Raw genomic sequence first — 20,848 nt, 5'->3', positions numbered from 1 at the left:
GGGAGTGTAAGAACTGAAATTACATGACAATTCACAACAATTAACACTAGGTATTTAAACATTAGACTGCTATTTTAGGCTAGCAATAGAGTTCAACGCTGCCATGGAGAAAAGCAGGATGGAAATCCCCTGGAAATCAGAACAGAGACATATGGATTCACTGCTGATTACCAATTAGCCATTTCCTCTATTTAATGAGCACCTTAACAATACATTCACACAGCTTCTTTCATCAACAAATTATCAGGTTTGTTTGAACGGTGATATTTTCCATAAAACCTCGTCAATCGCCACTTATTATACCTCTAGCTTTTGATTTGCTAATGGATAAATCTTTTATGAATTACTCCATTACAATAATGGATGTTAGGTTAACTACCATACAATTTAACAGGGCTTGGCTGTTATAAGTGTTGGTACAGATCATCGCTTTTGTCCTTGTAGGACTGTTAAAAGTTAACATTACCAGGTCAAGGAAACACTTGTTTAACCCCCTAGACTTGGAGAAGAGCTTCAGGCTCACCAACTATAAGAGTTATTACCCTCATAACGTTTTATTTAAATTCACCACACTTGAAAAACACAGATCAAAGAGCGGTAGCAATAAGCATTGCACTTCATGGCTTTGTTGCCATTTTGTAAAAGGTTATTTAGGAGACATTAAACAAGACAAGGAGTATAAGGGACATGCAGCAGGGTACAAGAACGAGCCAACAGGCATGAAGTAAAGAGAAGAACAGAAACAGGAAGAGGAATTTGAGGAAGTCACCAACCAGCACGGGGCAGAGAACATTAGGCAGAACTGCAGAGTCCTCTGAATAATAAGGCACCCCGATCTTTCTTCGCACTTGACAGGCTGCTTAGGACAGAGGCTTTTGCTAGCATCTTTCCATATGGATCTCCAAAGCCACATAACAAGGCAGAACACGGTTCTCATGCTTTCAGAAAAAAATGCAGCATTGCCTTGATACTTCTGAGACTTAAAAGACACTAGATGCCTGGCCCTGACTTAGCTCATTTGAAAACAAACAACCCCCTCAAAAAGCACCTTCTACCCAAATCAACATTTCTTCACATGTCTCTCCTTTAATCACTGAGGACTGACTGGATCCTGTTTATAGTCTCTCCTCCTTTTTGCACAGTCATCCATTCCTTTAGTTTTGCTTTTATTATCAATATTTTATATACACAATTTCCGAAGTGATTTCCCTTCATCCCTTCATGTTTGTTATGAGATCTGACTAAACAACCTAGAATAATGCAAACATTTATGTTGTTCAGCCTGGAGAGGAGAAGGCTCTGGGAAGGCTCCTTATTAGGAACTAAGTCCTAGTGAAGCCCTTCTAAAGCATCAAGTATATCTATTAGCAGTTCGGATGCTATCTGCTCATGCTGACCTTAAACTCGTCATGATGGATAAGGAACTGGCTGTACAGTTGCACTCGAAGAGTTGCGGTCAATGGCTCCATGTCCAAGTGGCAAGCAGTGACAAGTGGTGTTCCTTAGCGGTTGATAATGGGACCAGTGCTGTTTAACATCTTTGTTGGTGACCGGGATGTTGGGATGGAGTACACCATCAGCAAGTTTGCTGGCGACACCAAGCTGTGTGGAGCAGCCAATACACGGGAGGGAAGTGATGCCATCCAGAGGGACCTGGGCAGGCTTGAGAGGTGGGCCCATGCAAAACTCATGAAGTTAAAAAAAAATCCAAGTGCAAGGTCCTGTGAGTCGGGGCAATCCCATGCACATAAACAGGCTGGATCAAGAATGGATTGAAAGCAGCCCTAAGGAGAAGGACTTGGGGGGTGTTGGAGGATGAGAAGTTCAACGGGAGCCAGCAATGTGTGCTCAGGGCTAAGAAAGCCAACTGTATCCTGGGCTGTGTTAAAAGAAGCGTGGCCAGCAGGTCGAGGGAGGTGATTCTGCCTCTCTACTCTGCTCTCATGAGACCATGCCTGGAATATTGTGTCCAGCTCTGGAGCCCGCAACATAAGAAGGACATGGACCTGTTGGAGTGGGTCCAGAGGAGCACCACAAAGATGATCAGAATGCTGGAGCACCTCTCCTGTGAGGACAGGCTGAGAGAGCTGGGGTTGTTCAGCCTGGAGAGGATTCCAGGGAGAGACCTTATAGCAGCTTTCCAGTATCTAAACAGTGCCTACAAGAAAGCTGGATAAGGAAATTTCACAAGGTCATGTAGTGATAAGACAAAGGGTAATGGATTCAAACTGGAAGAGGGAAGATTTAGATGAGACATTAGGAAGAAATTTTTCACTATGAGGGTGGTGAGGCACTGGAACAAATTGCCCAGGGAAGTTATGGAGTCCCCATCCCTGGAAGCGTTCAAGGCCAGGTTGGATGGGGCTTTGAGCAACTTGGTGTAGTGGAAGGTGTCCCTGCCCATGGCCAGGGAGCTGGAACTAGATGATCTTTAAGATCCCTTCCAATCTAAATCATTCTATGATTCTGTGATCATAGGGTCACTTAGTCTATTAACAACTTCCAATTTTGTAATTTATGTCTGTATCATAAGCATACTCCATGAGACAAAGACGACCCAAAATTAAAATATCAAGGTACAAAACATAGCACCCTTCATGTCGGAACTGGCTGCGTAAGACCTCCCAAACAAAATCCTCAAAATACCTTTAGATATATACTTGTGAGGGTACTGAACACATCGCATCTGCTCCAATGGTTTCTAATGGAACTGCACTGGATCCAAAACCTACACTTCACTGTTAGCACAATGATCCTCACTTACTTGACAACCCATGGTTCAAAGTTACTGAAAGCTCTACAACAAGCAGGGATCACTGTCCAGTTCTCTCTCATCTACTCATCCTTCCTAAACACAAATAGTTACCTAGTTTTATATTTCTTTAGTACAATTATCCTAACAGGTTTAAAATCATGCTGATTTTTCCAAATCTGTTTTCAATTAAAATCTTAGGTACTCATTTTCTTGTCATTGACATACAAACCACTGAATTTGGTGTCCAAGGAGGAGATGGGAGAAGCAGCTTCCATTTATGAACAACATAGGGTTGGACAGATGCTTTTTTTTCTTTAGCACTTTTCCTTGTAGTGTTACCTTATGCTAGCATCCAAATCAGAGATGTTACCTCCATTACTTGACAGATGTAACACTGCCCCAGTTGCCTAGCCCTCCTTGGCTTTGCTCTCCTAGAATCAGTATTTCATTAAAACAATTGTTGCGGTTTGCTTCAAGTCAATTACATGCTCTCTCCAGCCACTCAGGTCTCCTGCTTTCCAGAGCCTGCCACCAGACAAGAACAATGTCAACGTCCCCCCGCCCCAACTACTTGGATTTTATTCTTCCTCATTTCACTTCTAAGATCTTGAGGTCTTCTCTTTCTTACTGTATTTCTATGGATATGTGAGAGATGAACTCAGGGATTGTTTTGCTTCAGCCATTTTGTATGTTGAGGACATGAGCAGGGCTATGTAACTTAGAAAAACAACTCCTTAAAAGGAGAAAAATGTGAATCGAGTTTGTGATAGGCTAACCGGTCGTGAAAGAATGTGTGCCCTAAAGTACCAAACCAATGAGAAAAGGGGACAGATCTCGGGCAATCGGGGGAGGGCATAAATACCTGAAGTTTTGTAACTAAGTGTGCTCTTTTTGAGATGCACCCAGCTCAGCTGACTCGTTTATTTTGTTCTTGAATAAATTTTTATCTTTGCTTCGAAGACTTTGTCCTCTTTACATTTTTATCCGTGAACGAGTATTTCTCACAAATGTTATTATTCACACAGACTTGGCAGAGGACTTCATAATCCCAACCTGTCTTGCAGTTACAGTCTTGCATTTAATCCAAGGCCATACCAGAGGTACCATTCCTGTACCCCTGGCAGCTTCTACTGTCTATTGTTCTAAAATCATCTATTTTCCCTTCAGTCTTCACAATTAAGGAGACTGTTTACTTACTTTACACAGAAGACTTACCTATTTGAGCAAAATCAACACCTAATGTTCTACGTAAGTTTAAACTTCATGCACTTTTCCATTTTCTCCCCCAAACACTGAAGCACATTCCTCCTCCTTTCAGTCAGAGAGTTGTTTTCTGTTCTAGGGAGTTTCCAAAGTTGTGGTGACTGCATATTTGCATGGCAGCTGTTGATACTTCTGCTCATCAGCAGACACCAACTTCTGGGATCATGGTCTCTGCACTCACAGTTTAACTAATATAAAAAATTCCAAGTGACTCTGGATCCTACACCAGCCCTACAGCAGGGATCTGAGGACCTAAAGGAACTTTGACAAATTTACTAATTTAACTTAAAACAATGAGATTTGGCTTGTGGAATTACATTTTAACATATTTCTTAAAGTCATGTCCATGTTTTAAACTCACAATAACGTTTTTCCTTTCAGGACTGCTGTGTTACACGACAGCAGCAGACGTTGTACAGATAATCGTAATAAAAGTGTTAAGATTGATATGACTGGAGAACGAATGGATACATGCAGGTGTAGAAGCACAAGAAAGAACAAATGGCAATACGGGGGCTGGTAGAACGGCATGTGTTAGTGGAAGTTAGATTAGCAGGTCATCAGGATCCTTGAACATATGTATGTGCAGTTTGTCAGGACACGCACATTAGGCGACAAAGGATGGAGATGGCCCTGAATGGTGACACTACACGCTGGATAAATTGGTTTGGACACATATCGGTTGTCTTGGTTTATCTGAGTATGCACGCATGAGAGAGACCGAGTAACATAATTTTGTTCTTAAAATGAAGTCATCTTCCCTTCCTCTAAGACTTTCTAATTGTTGTATTTTCTACTCTAGCTTTTTAAACTTTTTTTTTTGTCAGCAAACCTTAAAACATTGCATGCAAGTAAGGAGAATATTAAGTACCTGATCTTGTGCTTTTCTCAACACAGATTAAACTATTTCAATAAAAACATGCAAAACAAACATTATTACTTAATCTCAGTTGCAGCAACCCTAGATTTTACTAAAAACTGTGGAAATTAAGAAAAGAGACAGACGTGATTTTTAAATTGAGAATCCCTGTCAAGTCACACATTACTCCTATTTTCTGTGACTATTTGATGCATGTTTCCGTAATTTCTCTGACCATCCTGATGATGAGGCTTTGCTACGAATCTAAGTTAAACACTGTCAAAATACACCCCTATTAAACAGCAACTAAAGCCTTCAAATGTTAACAGCAACAAAATTGTTAAAGAAATATTCCTGGATGTGCTTGATATGCAAACACTGCATCACTAACCTGAAAATAAAGCACTATTAATTCATTTTCACAGTATAAAATGTTACAATAAAAGTCCTAAACCCTCAGATATCTAAAGCAAAAGAGTTTAAACAATCTAATGACATTACCAGTGATACAAAGAAATCTGCATGCAGAACTGTTTTTAAACTGTCATTGTCCTTGAGCTGTTTAAACCTCAGAGCATCTATTCAACATCTCAATATTTAGTATACCTCCAGTCAACTTGCCTTACTTTTCCTATATTAGGTCTTATCCTCCTACGCTGATATTCCCCTGGCATGAAGAAATTCACCATACCTCTAACGCCAAGAGAAATGCAGTGCTGCTTATGTAAAGATTGCTGTGAAATCTTTGTTTATTCCCTGTCACTTTGCATTCCAGACACTTGAGACTGCTCAGATACTCATTTGTCTTTCACTGTTCTGTATACTTTTAGTTAAACCTAAATGATAAAGTTTAGTTAATCTATATTATATGCTGAAATGAAAAATTTATGATAGTAATTTTTAGCCCCAAGGACTGGATGTTATCAATAAGTTAAAATACCTTCAGCTTTGCCTCGGGATGTTCTCATGCCTGAAGCATTCTATCTTCTCATGGTAATAGAGTATTTGCTTTCAGTCACATTTCTGAAAATTACTCTTTTAAAAAAATATTCTATTTTAATACATTTTTTCAAGAAAAAATATATTTTCAATTATTTCTTAGAATCACATCTATATAAACTTTTAAAGCAACACAAATTTACACAAGCTACTTAAGACTGTTGTAAGAAACCACAGATAAAATAATTTGTGAAATATATTTGCCAAAAAAAAATTCAAGCAAGAGTAGCATTTAAACATGCCCTGACTTGCAGAAATCATAACCTAAACTGCATAGTTGTAAGGATGAAACTAACGCTAAGTTTTTAATTCAACAGTGCCAACTTTAACACCAAATGCTGAGAAAAGTAAAAAAAAAAAAAAAAAGAAAAAGAACAAGCCCTGTAAAAGTGAAATGTTTTTATCTATGAGGATAAGGTATTTTGGTTTTAGCATCTTGCTGTTTCTACACTGCAGCAATTTGCAGTGTTTGTGAAGTTATTTACAGATTTCATTTAGCAAATAATGTTTTTTTCTCCTTGAATTGACAAATACAGGTTGGCCTTTTAAAAACAGCATAAGGGAGTCCTTCAAATTGTTACACCTTCCAGGCAGAATTCTCGACACCTCCAAGTGGTTGCCTTGACACCCATTCCTGGTTGCTCATGCAGTAACTTAGCACAAAATTTATAAACTTGAAGTATTGGAATAAGCAATTTAGGCTCGTTTGAACTCAACCTCAAGTTACAAGATGACTTTTCACCAATTAAATCAAAAATAAAAGATGCAGCTTGGTACTCTACAGGCACACCTAATTGCCTTATTTAAAATTTCCATTGCAGAAAGACATAGAGAATACCAAGACCAGACAGAGAGCCAAAGAGAGCAGGATAAAGAAAAAACAACAAACTGATTCAGAAACATTCACACAGTAGGCAGTAAAAGAAGATTTTACGCTAATAAATGTAATGGTACATGTCTTGTACTGTTAGGTATAGAGACAGACAGAAATACATAAGTATTTAATTTCTGCAAAGGACAATTACAGTCTGAAAATCTGATTAAGTTTTTGGTAACAGTCAACATCAGCAGGTAACTGATAAAACAGCAATGCACTCTCCCCAGTCAACTAAGAACCTCCTTTGCAAGACTCATATTCTGAAGAGTAAAGTAGAAAGAATATCTAAGGGTGTAATAAAATTCCTAGGGAAGTCAAAGTACCTCCATTCTTTGGCAACGCTGTTTTGCATAATATCTCCCAAAAGTCAGGCTGCATGAGGAACACCTAGAAGTCCACAGGGAAAAATTGTGGTAGTTCATGACAACATGTCCTGGATGCTGCAATATCCATACGGTGGTGGTTTCTTAATGAGAGCCAGAGCAATAAAACTAAAACATTACTTGACAGATTTATCCTTTGAGGAGCACTACCTCTTACCAGGAAGCTACTTTTTTTTTTTTTTTTTTTTTTTTTTTTTTTAAGAACATTACGTCAATGCTTTTGAAAAGCAACTGTTGTTCTAATAAGTCTCCAGTATCAATAGATACTTCCATAGCGAAGGAGCAGCAAATTTTCCTTTCCTGAAGGCCAGCAAATTTGACAAACCTGCTGATGAAGAATGTCAAAAGGAAAATAGGTGTTTGGAAATTCTACTAGAAAAGACAGAAGAAAGAGTTGCAAAATCATGTCCGTATTAGGCAAAAGAAAAATTTCAAAACCAGACCTAGTTACAGTGAAGAATTTTTGATTCAGAAGTGAAAAGTCCGAGCAGAAGTCACACCTGAAAATTATTTACTTTACATCATTCCCAGACTGCATGTATCTCTTCTAGGAAAAAGTATTTATTTGAAATACAGATAACTTCCCAGTTGTATCAATGTCCAAGAAAACTTTTCCCTCTTGTTACAAATAAATACCACCCATAATAATGAATATAAATTGACCATGTTTATTCACAGACTATTAATAGTCAAACAATTAATATTTATTATTTTAGAAATGCTGACTACATGTGAATGCTGCTATTAGTTCAACACAAGTAAAAAAAAAAAAAGTCATTAGCTATAGAGTCATTTTCAACTAACTGGAAGTCAGAAATGCCAGAACTGCGAAGTTTATAATTATCTGAATTTGGACATTCATTTCTTCCAAGACTACAAACATTTTTAGCAGTAATGTATGTTCAAACAAAAAAGAAAATTAAAAAAAATTACCATGAACACACACATACTTTAAGTTTTCAAAAGACAGATTTAATAGCTAAGCATCAGAAAGCAAGCACTTCATGATTTCAGAGTTGATTTCTCAATTAAAGCTTGCATATTTATCCTCAGCATAATGTATCTAATATGAAATCCAAATTTAGGAGAAGAGTTTATACCCCATTCAACAATTAGCTGATGTCTATCTCCTTTTTCTACCAACAAGCACAAAAGAGCATAGAGCTTTTAGATTTTACTGGAAGGTCAGGAAAAAAGGAAGCGACATTCTCATCGTGACAAGGTATTTCTTCAAATTATTTTACTTCCCCAGGGAAGGCACCCAGGCACCAAAGGAAATACATTGTTTGAATACTTGATTTAACCTTTTTATTCAGAAAACAAATGAGAGTTAAGACAACTTTTTTTTAGGTATGTTAAACATTTCTGTTTCTTATCCATCAAGTTCTACTTTCAACTGCCATTGCTGATTACCTCTTAGTTGAAGCAGCAATTTTTGCTTAAATGAAACGCATTGATAGATACTGTTTAACTAATGCAAACGAGCAAAGAAGCAAGAAATGATATGTTAAGAAAGCAGAGAACACGGCTGTTATACAGAGAAGAATCCCTGCAAATTTGCTATTTTAATGACCTACAGCACAGCCGTATTTTCAGCTCAGTGGAAGATGCACACACAAACCCCCCGTTTCCCAACGGGGCTAACGTTTTAAATCATTTTTATGAAAATATTTGCATTTACATTGCACTCCAGTGATTACTTAGGGCCCATACCTTGTAAGCATGCACTGTAATCAGTTTATTACTTCAGCCATTCTAATACAGTCCTATTGATGACTCATCTGCACAAAGAACAACCGCAAACATTTTCTTCATGAGATGGACTTTTGACAGCTTGGTTCTAGTGGAGTCTTTCAGAAACACAGGAGAAAGCAAAACACTCCTCCCCCTGGAAGAAGCCTTTCAGTCAAAGGCGGTTTGGCACATGCAGACTCTACATGTTGAAATGGACTTCTGCTGTTATGTCTACTATCTCTTACTGTTTTAGCTGTTGTTTTTTTCTATGGCATTACAATCACACCCTTTATAGTAAATCAAAGACATTTCTTGTCTTTTAATAAGGTTTCAAATACATACTAAAACTACTGTGCAGCAGCTCTGCAAACAGAGCTTGTCAAAAATACTTCTGTACATTTAGCACTGACCTGCTAAATCCAGAAACAGAGATGGCTCCCCTGTTTCCAGTCCAAGATAAATTCAGCCACTGGATGAGAGTGCAGCGAGATTGTAGGTATTCCAGAGATGTGTCATTAATCTTTGCCCAGTAAGGTTGTAAACTGAGATGAATGTACTGTAGAGGATCACAGCAATGTTGATATAGTAGCTTACAAGTTTGCGCTAGTCTACACAGGTCTGGTACTGTAAGGTGACTCAAAATCAACTGGATGAGCTATATTAAAAACAGAAAAAAAGTCACAGATGGTCATACAGCACTTGAAATGTTAAGGGAAAACTGCAAAGGAATAAGGAAAGGTGTTCTTACTTCAAAGAAAAGTAAATCCTTTTATTTAAAAGTAACTTCTCGAATAAATCATTGATTAGCTATTAAATAGGACTGCGCTGCCTTCTCAATTTGACAACATATTAAACAAGAAAGGAAAAAGCAGATCAGCATATGAAAGTGACAGGAAGCTTTCAAATTAGAAGTTTCTTTATCCATGCTAATTTAAACAGTGATATATATGTAAACACTATGTTTACATATTTCCCTTCACAATGTCTGCATTGCCGTTTATCAGAACACTAAATTGGCATCCTCTTTATGTTCTGGATTTTGTTTTTAAGATGGTAGCATATTTGCAGAGTACATGGAAAAAACATACCATGTCCCAGTTTTCCCACACCTTGAACTGATTTCAGATTTATTCATCTGCTTCCTGCTTTAAAAATCAGTGTTTTGTCTTCTACCTTACATCCTCTCCCATCTATGCTGGACTATGCAACTAAGTAAAAAATTCAACATATTCAGATCTTCTTTTATGAAGTAGTCTTTCTTGTTTTAATAGTTTTGAGAGCATTTTTGTTCTCTGCCAGAGTCAAATCTGAAAGGCAAAACCCCTTTTTACCTTTACCGGATTGAATCATCTCAGCTTCAGAATAATGAGCAGCCCTTCTGACTAGCACCACTATATATGCTTTCATAATGACTTATCTTGCATTCCGAAATTAAGAAATATCCCATCTCCTATCATGCTCTGTTTTCCTTTATAAAGGAAGATCAACACACAGACACATAAATACTCACTTTAGAAAATAACAAAAATGCTCGACAAAAAAAATATCTCCTTTAGCTTAGAAACTGACAGAAAATGCATTCAAAAAATGAAATCTAAAAATTAATTTTTACTTTACCAGGGCTATCTTTAACAGCTATAAATCCCTGCACTCAAGTTATGTAACTAAAATTGACTAAGTGTTTTCAAGCAGAGTGGAAAACAATAACTCACTGAAATGAATCAGTGTAAATTTAAAAAAACACAACCCACAAACCAGCTTAAACTGAAGAGTCTGGTGGCCCTTTCAAAATACCATTATGTTTCATTTTAATTTCTTATAAAGATTCATAAGACGAAACCGCCAAAAATCAGAACAAGATGCTTGACATAAAATGAAAATGAAGCTTTTTGTGAGATCCAAACAGATTGTACATCCAACGTACCAGTTTATGCAGCTAGCTTCCGCCTCCCCTCCTCCCCCCTTCATTTTTGGAAGAGAAGAAATAAGAAAACAATCCAACTTCCTGCAAAATGAAAAATTTTACTTCCTACTCAGCTCCAGATTTAGTATTTGGATTTCAAACACCATCTACGACTCTTCAAAAAAATGTAACTTCAACTCCAATGCCAAAATACAGTGTTTGCATATACTCCAGTTTCTCTCAAGCTTGATTTCAAGCCTTCCCTCTTCTGTTCTCCTCGCTCCTCCTTACCTCTAAAAACAGACCAGGCTTTTTGTCTCTGCAGGTGCCTGGAACTCTCACCTCAGCTTGATGCAGAGGATCTGCGTAGGCATTTCAATATGACAGCAAGATATATATATAAAAAATATATATATCATATATATAAAATATATTAAAATATATATAAATATATGAAAAGATATATGTAAAAACTGCCATTAATATATTACAATCAACAAAGTTTGCTCCCAACTAACATTTAGTTTGCTGGCATTTTGCTATCTGAGAGAGCAAACTAACTAGGAGCTAACATAGATATAATCCCGAGTTAATATTTTGATTTTTGCTTGGCTCAGACCCATACTTCAGCTTAGAAGTTGTTTAGCATAGTTTTGTTTGTCATTCTAATAGTGGACACCTAAGCATATACCTATTTTTCTAAGGGCATCAATTCACTTTAAATAATTTTCAATATTCTGAAAGACAGCTTCAAACTATTTTGCAATCTTTCAGCTATTTCACACTCTGTAAGCCACCTAAATATCTATTTTATGAATGTCTTTTCCCTCGGATTTTTCCCATGCTTATTTAGTACATTTTCAAGAGCAGAGAGCTCAGCAACAAAGGCTGTATAGTTAGCTAAATTTATGTCTACAATTAATGTGGTGTAATAATGTCTGATTAAAAAAAAGTAACAGAAGTTTTGTTCAATGGAAAACAAAGTTATTTCATGACTTCTGAGCAGTAAAGATAATGGTGAATGAATAAATGCTTCAGTGTCCCTTTACACTAACCGACGACTTCAATGAATATTTCATAGCATACAGGATGTTGCAATCTTTCCACACCTGAGAAGAAATCTCTTACCACATGAATGTCTTAATCAGAAAAAATAATCTTTCTTTATTTTCTACTGAAATTATGCTACTTCATAATATCTAGAATGAGAAAATATAATGACATGTCACTACTATGACATTAAGATATAAAGTACTTTTTTCTGGCTTTTGATTAAACAAAGATAACAGGTTCTAAACCTACAGGCTAATAACCATGAATCACCATTAGTCTGGATTCTGGTGTCTGTCAGAAATCTGCTTTTTATGTATGTGTATCCTAGCATAAAGAACAATTTGATACCATAACGAGTATGTGACCTGATGTGCTGTATTGCACTGTGCTATGTTCATGGTGATTCCAAGAATGCTGCAGAATTGAGTATCTGCTTTGAAAACAAATTTTGTAACCATTTCCCCCAAACAATTGTTCTACTCTGCAGTTATGAAAAATTATGGCAACGATTTTTTCACACTTTCTTATAAATCTATCAGTAAAACCAAATTTTACTGGAAAAACAATACAAAGGAATATAAAGAAGAAAACAAAATATAATTTATATAACACTGATCGCCTTTTTAGGCTATGATGGACCAAAAGTATTTTTTCTCCCATTTCCAGGGCAAACATCGTGCATGCCAGCTTTACACATATGATGAGATCAACATCCACTACAGTGAAAACCTCCAAAAACTGGAGGTTTCCAAATCATAATTATTGGCAACAATTCAACAAACAGCAGTATACAAATTTAATTGCGTGCTGTTTGCACACAAAGATCCTGATTCATATCTGATCCATGTGTGTTTTATCACCATCATAGTCCCTGATTGCAGCATCTTACATATATGCCTACATTTTGAATTATCAATAAAAAAATGTAACATCTTAAAAACCCAGATATCTCACCCACTGCAAAGTTTGCTTATAAGCTCAGACAGGATCTCCATCACACGCTTCAATACATGGGGTACAAATTTACCAATGGCTCCTAATAGTACTTACCTACCCAAAAGTTTCTCCAGTTTTAAGCTTTTTTTTGCTGAATAACAGCAAACAATAACCATTTGCACCCAACAAAATACTTTCTATGGCTACAGCACAATAATGCAGAAATTGATTTAGTCAGAAAATAATGCTTGGATGCTAGTCAAACCTAGAATACCTGCACGTTCTACAAATTTCCTCTTTCAGTTCTTCAGCCTGAGTCCCTCCAATACGAAAACACATTGGCCTACACAAACCGCTCATTCAGGAACACACTATTTAATAACTTGAATTTTTTTCATTCTGCACCTAGATCTGCCACAGATTAGACCCAATTAGAATTGATATTAAAACATGCTCAGATAAAGGACAAAGGATATGTACAGAAAAAGGCAAAGAGAGAAAGCAGGAAGGAGATGTGTTCTAGGGCTTTTGACATTCCTCAACATAGGTTAAGAAAACACAGCCCCTAATTCCATGATCCTATAGTTCGCACCTGCAAATGCATACACATTTAAGAGTGCAGGTGAACACCTGAAAAGTGGATCTTCCAACTGTTTCACAAAACACAATCACTTAAGTCTCTCTTTTCTTTATCATACTCACATAACATGCTTTGGCGGAGTGGACTTTGCATCACTAGGCTATAGGCTCTGATCTTCTCAGCAATGAAAGGCTGTAAAGGCTTTAAGCCCCTTTTTGATCAAAAAAACAAAACAAAACAAAACAAAACACAACAGAAAAGGATCTTACTGACAGACTGCACAATCAAATAATCAAGACTCCAGGAGGACTAAAGCTGGAGAGATCTTCGCCACATGCCATTGCTCAGAGCCCAGTAGGCTATAGCAACTGGCAGTATATTGGACATTAACAGAAGGGAATCTTGTGCCATACGGTCATTAGCTGTTAAGACAGCTTTTAAGACCCTCATGAGTTTCTCTTTCCAAAGAGAGGCGTAACATTTTGGTGATTATCTGAAAGCCTATAAATATTTGGACCGATTGCATCCCAACAAAGAGGAAGTCAACACCAGGAGGCCTGCATGGATGAACAAGGAGGTCCTGGACAAGCTCAAACACAAAAAGGAAGCCTACAGAGGGTGGAAACAAGGACAGGTAGCCTGGGAGGAATAGAGAGAAATTGTCCAAGCAGCCACAGATCAGGTTAGGAAAGCCATAGCCCAGACAAAGGTAAATCTGGCCAAGGATGTCAAGGGCAACAAGAAAAGCTGCTACAGCTACGTCAGTGATAAAAGGAAGACTAGGGAAAATGTGGGCCCTCTCCAGAAGGAAATGGGAGACCTGGTTACCCAGGACATGGAGAAGGCTGAGGTACTCAATGCCTTTTTTACCTCAGTCTTCACCAGCAAGGGCTCTAGCCACACCACCCATGTGGCAGAAGGCAGAGGCAGGGCCTGGGAGAATGAAGAACTGCCCACTGTAGGAGAAGATCAGTTTGAGACCAACTAAGGAACCTGAAGGTGCACAAATCCGTGGGACGTGATGAGATGCATCTGCGAGTCCCGAGGGAGCTGGCGGATAAAGCTGCTAAGCCACTGTCCATCATATTTGGGAAGTTGTGGCAGTCCGGTGAAGTTCTCACCAGCTTGAAAAGGGGAAACGTAACTCCCACTTTTGAAAAGGGAGAAAAGGAAGACCCGGGGAACTACAGGCTGGTCAGTCTCACCTCTGTGCCTGCCAAAATCATGGAGCAGATCCTCCTGGAGACTATGCGAAGGCACATGGAAAATAAGGAGGTGACTGAGGACAGCCAACATGGCTTCACTAAAGGCAAATCATGCCTGACAAATTTGATGGCTTTCTACGATCGGGTTACAGTGGTGGTGGATAAGGGAAGAGCAAATGATGTCATCTACCTGGACTTGTGCAAAGCATTTGACTCTGTCCCGCACAACATCCTGGTCTCTAAATCAGAGACATGGATTTGATGGATGGACCACTCAGTCGATAAGGAATTGGCTGGATTGTTGCACTCAAAGAGTTGTGGTCAACACCTCAATGCCCAAGTGGCAAGCAGTGACGAGTTGCGTTCCTCAGGGTTCAGTATTGGGACTGTCACTGTTTAACATCTTTTCCAGTGACATGGATGTTGGGATGAAGTGCACCATCAGCAAGTCTGCCGATGACACCAAGCTGTGTGAAGCAGTCGACATACTGGAGGGAAGGGATGCCATCCAGAGGCACTTGGACAGGCTTGACAGGTGGGCCCATACAAACCTCATGAAGTTCAAAAATGCCAAGTGCAAGGTCCTGAACATGAGTCAGGGCAATCCCATGACAAATACAGGCTGGGCAGAGAATGGATTCAGAACAGCCCTGAGGAGAGGGACTTGGGGGTGCTGGTAGATGAGAAGCTCAACATGAGCCAACAATGTGTGATCGCAGCCCAGAAGGTCAACTGTATCCTGGGCTGCATCAAAAGAAGTGTGGCCAGCAGGTCAAGGGAGGTGTTTCTGCTCCTCTACTCCACTCTTATGAGACCCCACCTGGAGTACTGCGTCCAGCAGTACAGGGCCCCCAACATATGAAGGACATGGACCTCTTGGAGTGGGTCCAGAGGAGGGTCACAAAGATGATCCAAGGGCTGGAGCACCTCTCCTATGAGGGGCTGAGTGAGTTGGGGTTGTTCAGCCTGGAGAATGGAAGGCTCCAGGGAGACCTTGTAGCAGCTTTCGAGTACTTAAAGGAGGCCTACAAGAAGGCTGGAGAGGGGTTCTTTTTATCAGGGAGTGTAGCGATAGGATGAGGGGTAATGGTTTTAAACTGGAAGAGGGTAGATTTAGATTAGATATTAGGAATCATATTCTTTACTGTCCAGATGTGAGACACTGGAACAAATTGTCCAGAGAAGTTGCAGATGCCCCATCCCTGGAAGCGTTCAAGACCAGGTTGGATGGGGCTTTGAGCAACCTGGTGTAGTGGAAGGTGTCCTTGCCCATGGCAGGGGGGTTGGAACTCGATGAACTTTAAGGTCCCTTCCAACCCAAACTGTTCTGTTATTTGTTCTGGAATGATTTAAGAAGTTTACTGTTGAGGGATAAAAGTGTATGACACTTAAAAATACTCCTGCTTATTGCTCCAACTCTTCTATCTAGGTATCATTTAAGGTATGCAGATCTTACATTCAAGACCCATTTTCCTGGAACATAGGTGCCAAATCCTCATTTAGCGGTGAAATTCACTTCCCCAGTAGACATGAACAGCTCATAAATCTTGTAGGCAGCTTTAGGAAAAGTTGGCTTCAAGGAATGAAAAAGATGTCATTTGTATCTTTTTATATCAAAATTTATATATAAAAGTCTTTTTAACTGCAGCATGAAGGATTTCTCCTGACTCTCCTCTCTGGAGAATAAAAGTTAGGCTCTTGGTACCTGGCATATCTTGGTGAGTTTCAAACTGCACAACAGGTATGCTGTGGCAGGTATTCCTCACCTTTCTCTATGGCTTTTAACTTGTTCAGGCCTTCAGATCTCAACGTTCCTGTAAAGCCAACTAAGACTAAGGCCTTAGTCCTTCCACTTTACAAGCAGCACAAGTTAGTCAAAGGTAACTGGGAAAGGAAGAAAGACAAGGACATGAAGTGTCTCCTAGAAAATCCTTCATCAATTTTAAGGTAATTCTGGAGAACAGATGATAGTACAAGCACTTCACAGCTACTAAGGGCTGTTTAACACTCTCCATGAGTAGGGAAGGAAAATTCTCTCACCTAGTTCATCCAAGATTTCACGCTTTCTTCTAAGGAAGTTTGTGCCCCAGGAGTCAAGCATTTTTCTTTTATTGGCAGGAGCAATCTAGACTCCAACAATGTTTTTAGAGCTCACACTGCGGCAAGCCATTCCTAATGTCATTTTGAGGAACAACAGTGTCTATGAAAGGATAGTCTGTGGAAGTTTCAGAAAGACAATGAAGGCAAAGCCTGGAGAAACTGCTGCCTACTTTAAGATTAGCACAGAAGACCATTCAGCCTGTGTATTTTGTGAATTATGGAGAGTAGTATGAAAAAGCTTGAAACAGCTCAAATAAAGAATAGGCATACGTATGAAGACTTAGGACAGTTACACGTTCACAATCAACATGAACATATAAAAGATACAGTTTTTCATGTAACGTATCAATCAAAACTGGAAGGAGTCAGTGGGTGCCTTACTTCATCATTACAAGGTTCGAACACTATCCAGAAATATCTGACACTTGTCAGTCTTAAAGACAGCATGCAGAGTACTGTTCCTGTATCTGATGCGATAAAAAATTGTCATACTATAAAGTACAACATTTTTGTTGTTCTGATACCCAAATCTTCCAGCTGGACCAAGAAAGTAGGAGACTGGCATTTCTGCTGTCACAAAACCAGTCCAGAAATAGTCTTTTGTAGTTTTCTGATAAATATTCCACCCATATTTTCAGTTTCTTTAAATCAAAGCAGAAGGAAAAAAAATGTGCTTGGTATTGATAGACCACATAAATGCATTCATGAAGTGAAACATGTTTAAAAATGGATAAAAAAAGATAAAAATGGATAAAAAAAGAAGCTGGTACACAAACAGGAAAGCAGAAAAGCACAATAAAGTACATGGAGGCAGAAGTTCATAGGAGTAACAGGACTACACAAATACTTCCTAGATTATAATCTTAATATGTATAATCATGTGGAACAGAAAAGAGATTAATCAATCTCTCTGGTAGTCTACTACACTCCAAATCAATTTATCCAGCCTTTTCAAACAAAACTTCCTAGACTTAAATCAAGTTTTCTCTACAATTAATTTCTTTGAATTGCTAAAACCAACACATTTTCAAACTTTCAAACACAGTTATACGTTTTAAGATGTTCTGGAATCAACTGCACCCCTGCATATGCAAAGTACTTTCTTTACTTCAGTATTGATATACAAGCACCAACAGTAAAATATATTAAACACTATATCAACTCCGGGGAAAAAAAAAAAAAAAAAAAAGGCAACACTAGAGCTAACTCAGTATTCTCATTTATCATTCCAGTGCAGCAACAAAAAACCTCACCCCAAACTCAAGAACTGGAGAAGACTTAAAAGAGAAGATAAATACACAGGAGAAAGATGGAGAGAGTTGTTAAATTCTCTTCCTCTCTCTTTCCTCTTTATAAGCACAGCAAACTTCTGCAGGTTGCTACAGCACAGTCACCCAACCATGGCCTTCACGTGCAGAACTGGGGTACTTTGACACAAAAGATGTGACAAAACCAAACTACTATTAGATTAGATCACGTATTTCTGAAAGTGCCCTGCAATCAGTGACAGCAGCTCCCATCCTCCCTTTGCTTTCAAAAGCGAGTCTGATTCAAGCTACAAGCGCTCAGAGCATTTCATGAGTTACGGCAGTAAACAAACACTTGCTTCTTCTGTCAGACTGCAGGTCACTGAAGAGCAGGAACAATCATGTCTCTGCCCAAGTCCAGAAGTCTGACCAGCAAGGCTCCTTTCCACTACGTGCAAATCCAGTTTATTTCAGGAGAGGTCAAGACAATTATTTCATTTGTCAATTCTTACTCTAAGTAGGGTACTAGCCTCCATAAACAGCTACCCTCAATGACAATTTCCTGGCCTGCACACAATGTTCAGCAATCATACTTCATAATCTCATTATAATGGAAATCACAGGAAAGAAAATATTTATCTACAGTGACACTGAGTACACTTGCAACTGCCCCACTGCCAGGTGATCTGAAAGGAGTAGTTTCTTCACAACTGTTTCTTGTGCTAATGATAGAATAAAAACAGCAAACATCAAAATAAGACAGCGTACGGAAGTCCAGCTAAAACACTTTGAACCTGCGCTATGATTCCAAACTTAGCTAGACGGAAGAAGGTTATTTCATAATAAGATGAAAATATTATGGCAGTTACAAGAACATAGTTCTGGGTTTTTGTAAGAGAGATAACAGGAAAAGAAACTTTTAGCCTGTTACAAACTATTTCTACTTCCAGATCTCGATTTGATCTTTTCATATCTCTTTTATATATCTTCTTCATCAAGCATGAGGACTAAAACTACTGGAAAACTGCCAGAAGCTTCTAAGTTCAAGAGCTAGAAATTCAAGGCTAGAATAACCGGTGTAAAAACTGTGTGTGAGTGGGCAGATTCATGAGAAATAAAAGAGCGATAAATGCAAATACCAGCGAAGTGGCTTGCTAATATCCATCCATGGAAGTAGACAGACTTACATAATTCAGGCATAACTATACAATAACTGCAGGAGATTCACAAAAGAATGAAAGGAACTAACTGGAAAAAAACAACAATCTTGACCAGTATCCTATAAAGCACCTTTGAACCTTTAATGATCAGGACAAATACATTGAGTATAAATATGTTTTTCTTACCTCATAAGGCAGTTTATCAAAATATCCGTTAGTCGGCCATTCCCTGAGGGTAACAATGCTGAACTGCTTATTAAGGGTGTCCATTCCACAGCCATACTTTTCTTCATCCTCATCTTCATCAATATCATTCATATCAATCATCGAAGTCTTAAGTGAAAGCACAGGTCTCTCTTTCACACCGTGTAGTACTACTGCATCCAATTCAGTGTAATAGTCCAGAAGAGAGCTGTTCACTTCCAGTCGGATTAAGTTTGTGGGAAAGTTTATCTGTTTGATACAAGGTGTGAACTGACGAGCCTGAGGACCATTCACCTTTGTAGGTGCCTCAGACCAAAGGATTTCCCATCTGTGAAAGAAAAATTGCACACACAGACAGTATAGGGATTAAAATCAAAGTCAAAGCAATTCCTGAACACAGTAAGAGTGTTTCTCTGTCAGAAGTATTTAACAACTGAGAAACATGGTTGAATAGACAAGGAAAATTGTTGTGTTCTCCCTAGATCTGGTAAATATCCTACGGATGATTTTAACAGGGCACACTAATTCATGACCTTAGCATATTTTCTCCGTGCTGCTAACTAACAAAACACGCTGTACATTCATAGTCACACACCTGTGTTAGAGAACTGTTATTCACACACAAGTTGTTCTAATATCTCACAGGTAAGGTAATTGTAACAAATGGATTACAGATGTCTTCACAACAATGGCGTGTTAGTGTAAGTATTCAGGGAACAGTCTTGCCATGTCTCTTATTTCCCACAAAAGGTTTTCACAAAAACACCCCACAGTTCAGACTCTTTAATATCAAACCCGTTAAAATTGCAGCATTGCAAGTTATTAAAAAAAGTCATCTGAACTTTACTTTGTTTATCTGTCTAGGCAAGCAAACTATTCCTTTTTAAAGCAATTCACTGTCAAATTACCAGAGAAAATAGACAAGTCATTTTTGAAAGGGTCCTTTGCAAAAAAAAAATTAGAATTTCCAAACTGCTAAACTGAAAAGTTTTTCTCCTCTTTGGTCCAGCAACAGGAGTTTCAGGCCATGCACAGAACTTCCATACATACATCCTTATTTTCACACACAGACCTCAAATCTCCTCCAGTAAATGACAGTGAAACTGGCTGCCAATTGAGTAATCCAGAGCACAAAGTCTTATAATTCATTAGGTCTTGAGTGCTCACAAACTTGTCAAAAGGCCTGAAAACAGAAACACGGTCTTTATATCTGCATGGGTCCTCATCCAGTGAATGGATTTTAGGGGTCCTTCAGTCACTGATGCCTATCGTCTCCCTCAAGTCCAGTTAATTCCTAAAGAAGGAAGCCTTCAGCAACCACTGCTGCTACTCACTTTGACAATACGCTTACAGCGATCTCTGCATCCCATGTGCAAAACCCAGATACTTTCACATCTGCTCCATCTGTTTCCAATCACCCTAGTCCCAGCTTCAAGGATTTCTCTCAGGCTACTTGTCCTGTCACATGGGTCTCAAAACCACTGTATCTGCTCCCTAATACCTCAGCATCTTGGCTTTCCCTACCAGACACCACTACTCTGAACTTCAACACTGACAGATACCGCAGAATGGGGGGGAATTATTAATTAA

At 38.6% G+C, this 20,848-nt stretch overlaps 1 protein-coding gene across 1 annotated transcript in view; it reads right to left on the bottom strand.

Annotated features, from left to right (window-relative positions):
* FBXL4 (F-box and leucine rich repeat protein 4) overlaps positions 1-20,848 on the bottom strand; it is a 65,945-nt gene that overhangs the window by 31,468 nt on the left and 13,629 nt on the right. The window contains exons 4-5 of the mRNA XM_082481019.1: positions 19,241-19,586; positions 9,281-9,525 (exon numbers count right to left, since the gene is read on the bottom strand). Coding sequence (XP_082337145.1) covers positions 9,281-9,525; positions 19,241-19,586 — 591 coding nt within the window. The remainder of the gene's footprint in view (positions 1-9,280; positions 9,526-19,240; positions 19,587-20,848) is intronic.

The sequence above is a fragment of the Vanellus vanellus genome (genome assembly GCF_965231255.1).
Source record: "Vanellus vanellus genome assembly, chromosome: 3".
In the NCBI taxonomy this organism is placed as follows: domain Eukaryota; kingdom Metazoa; phylum Chordata; class Aves; order Charadriiformes; family Charadriidae; genus Vanellus; species Vanellus vanellus.
The sequence above is the reverse complement of the archived record's forward strand: the minus strand, read 5'-3'. Positions and strand labels throughout refer to the sequence as shown.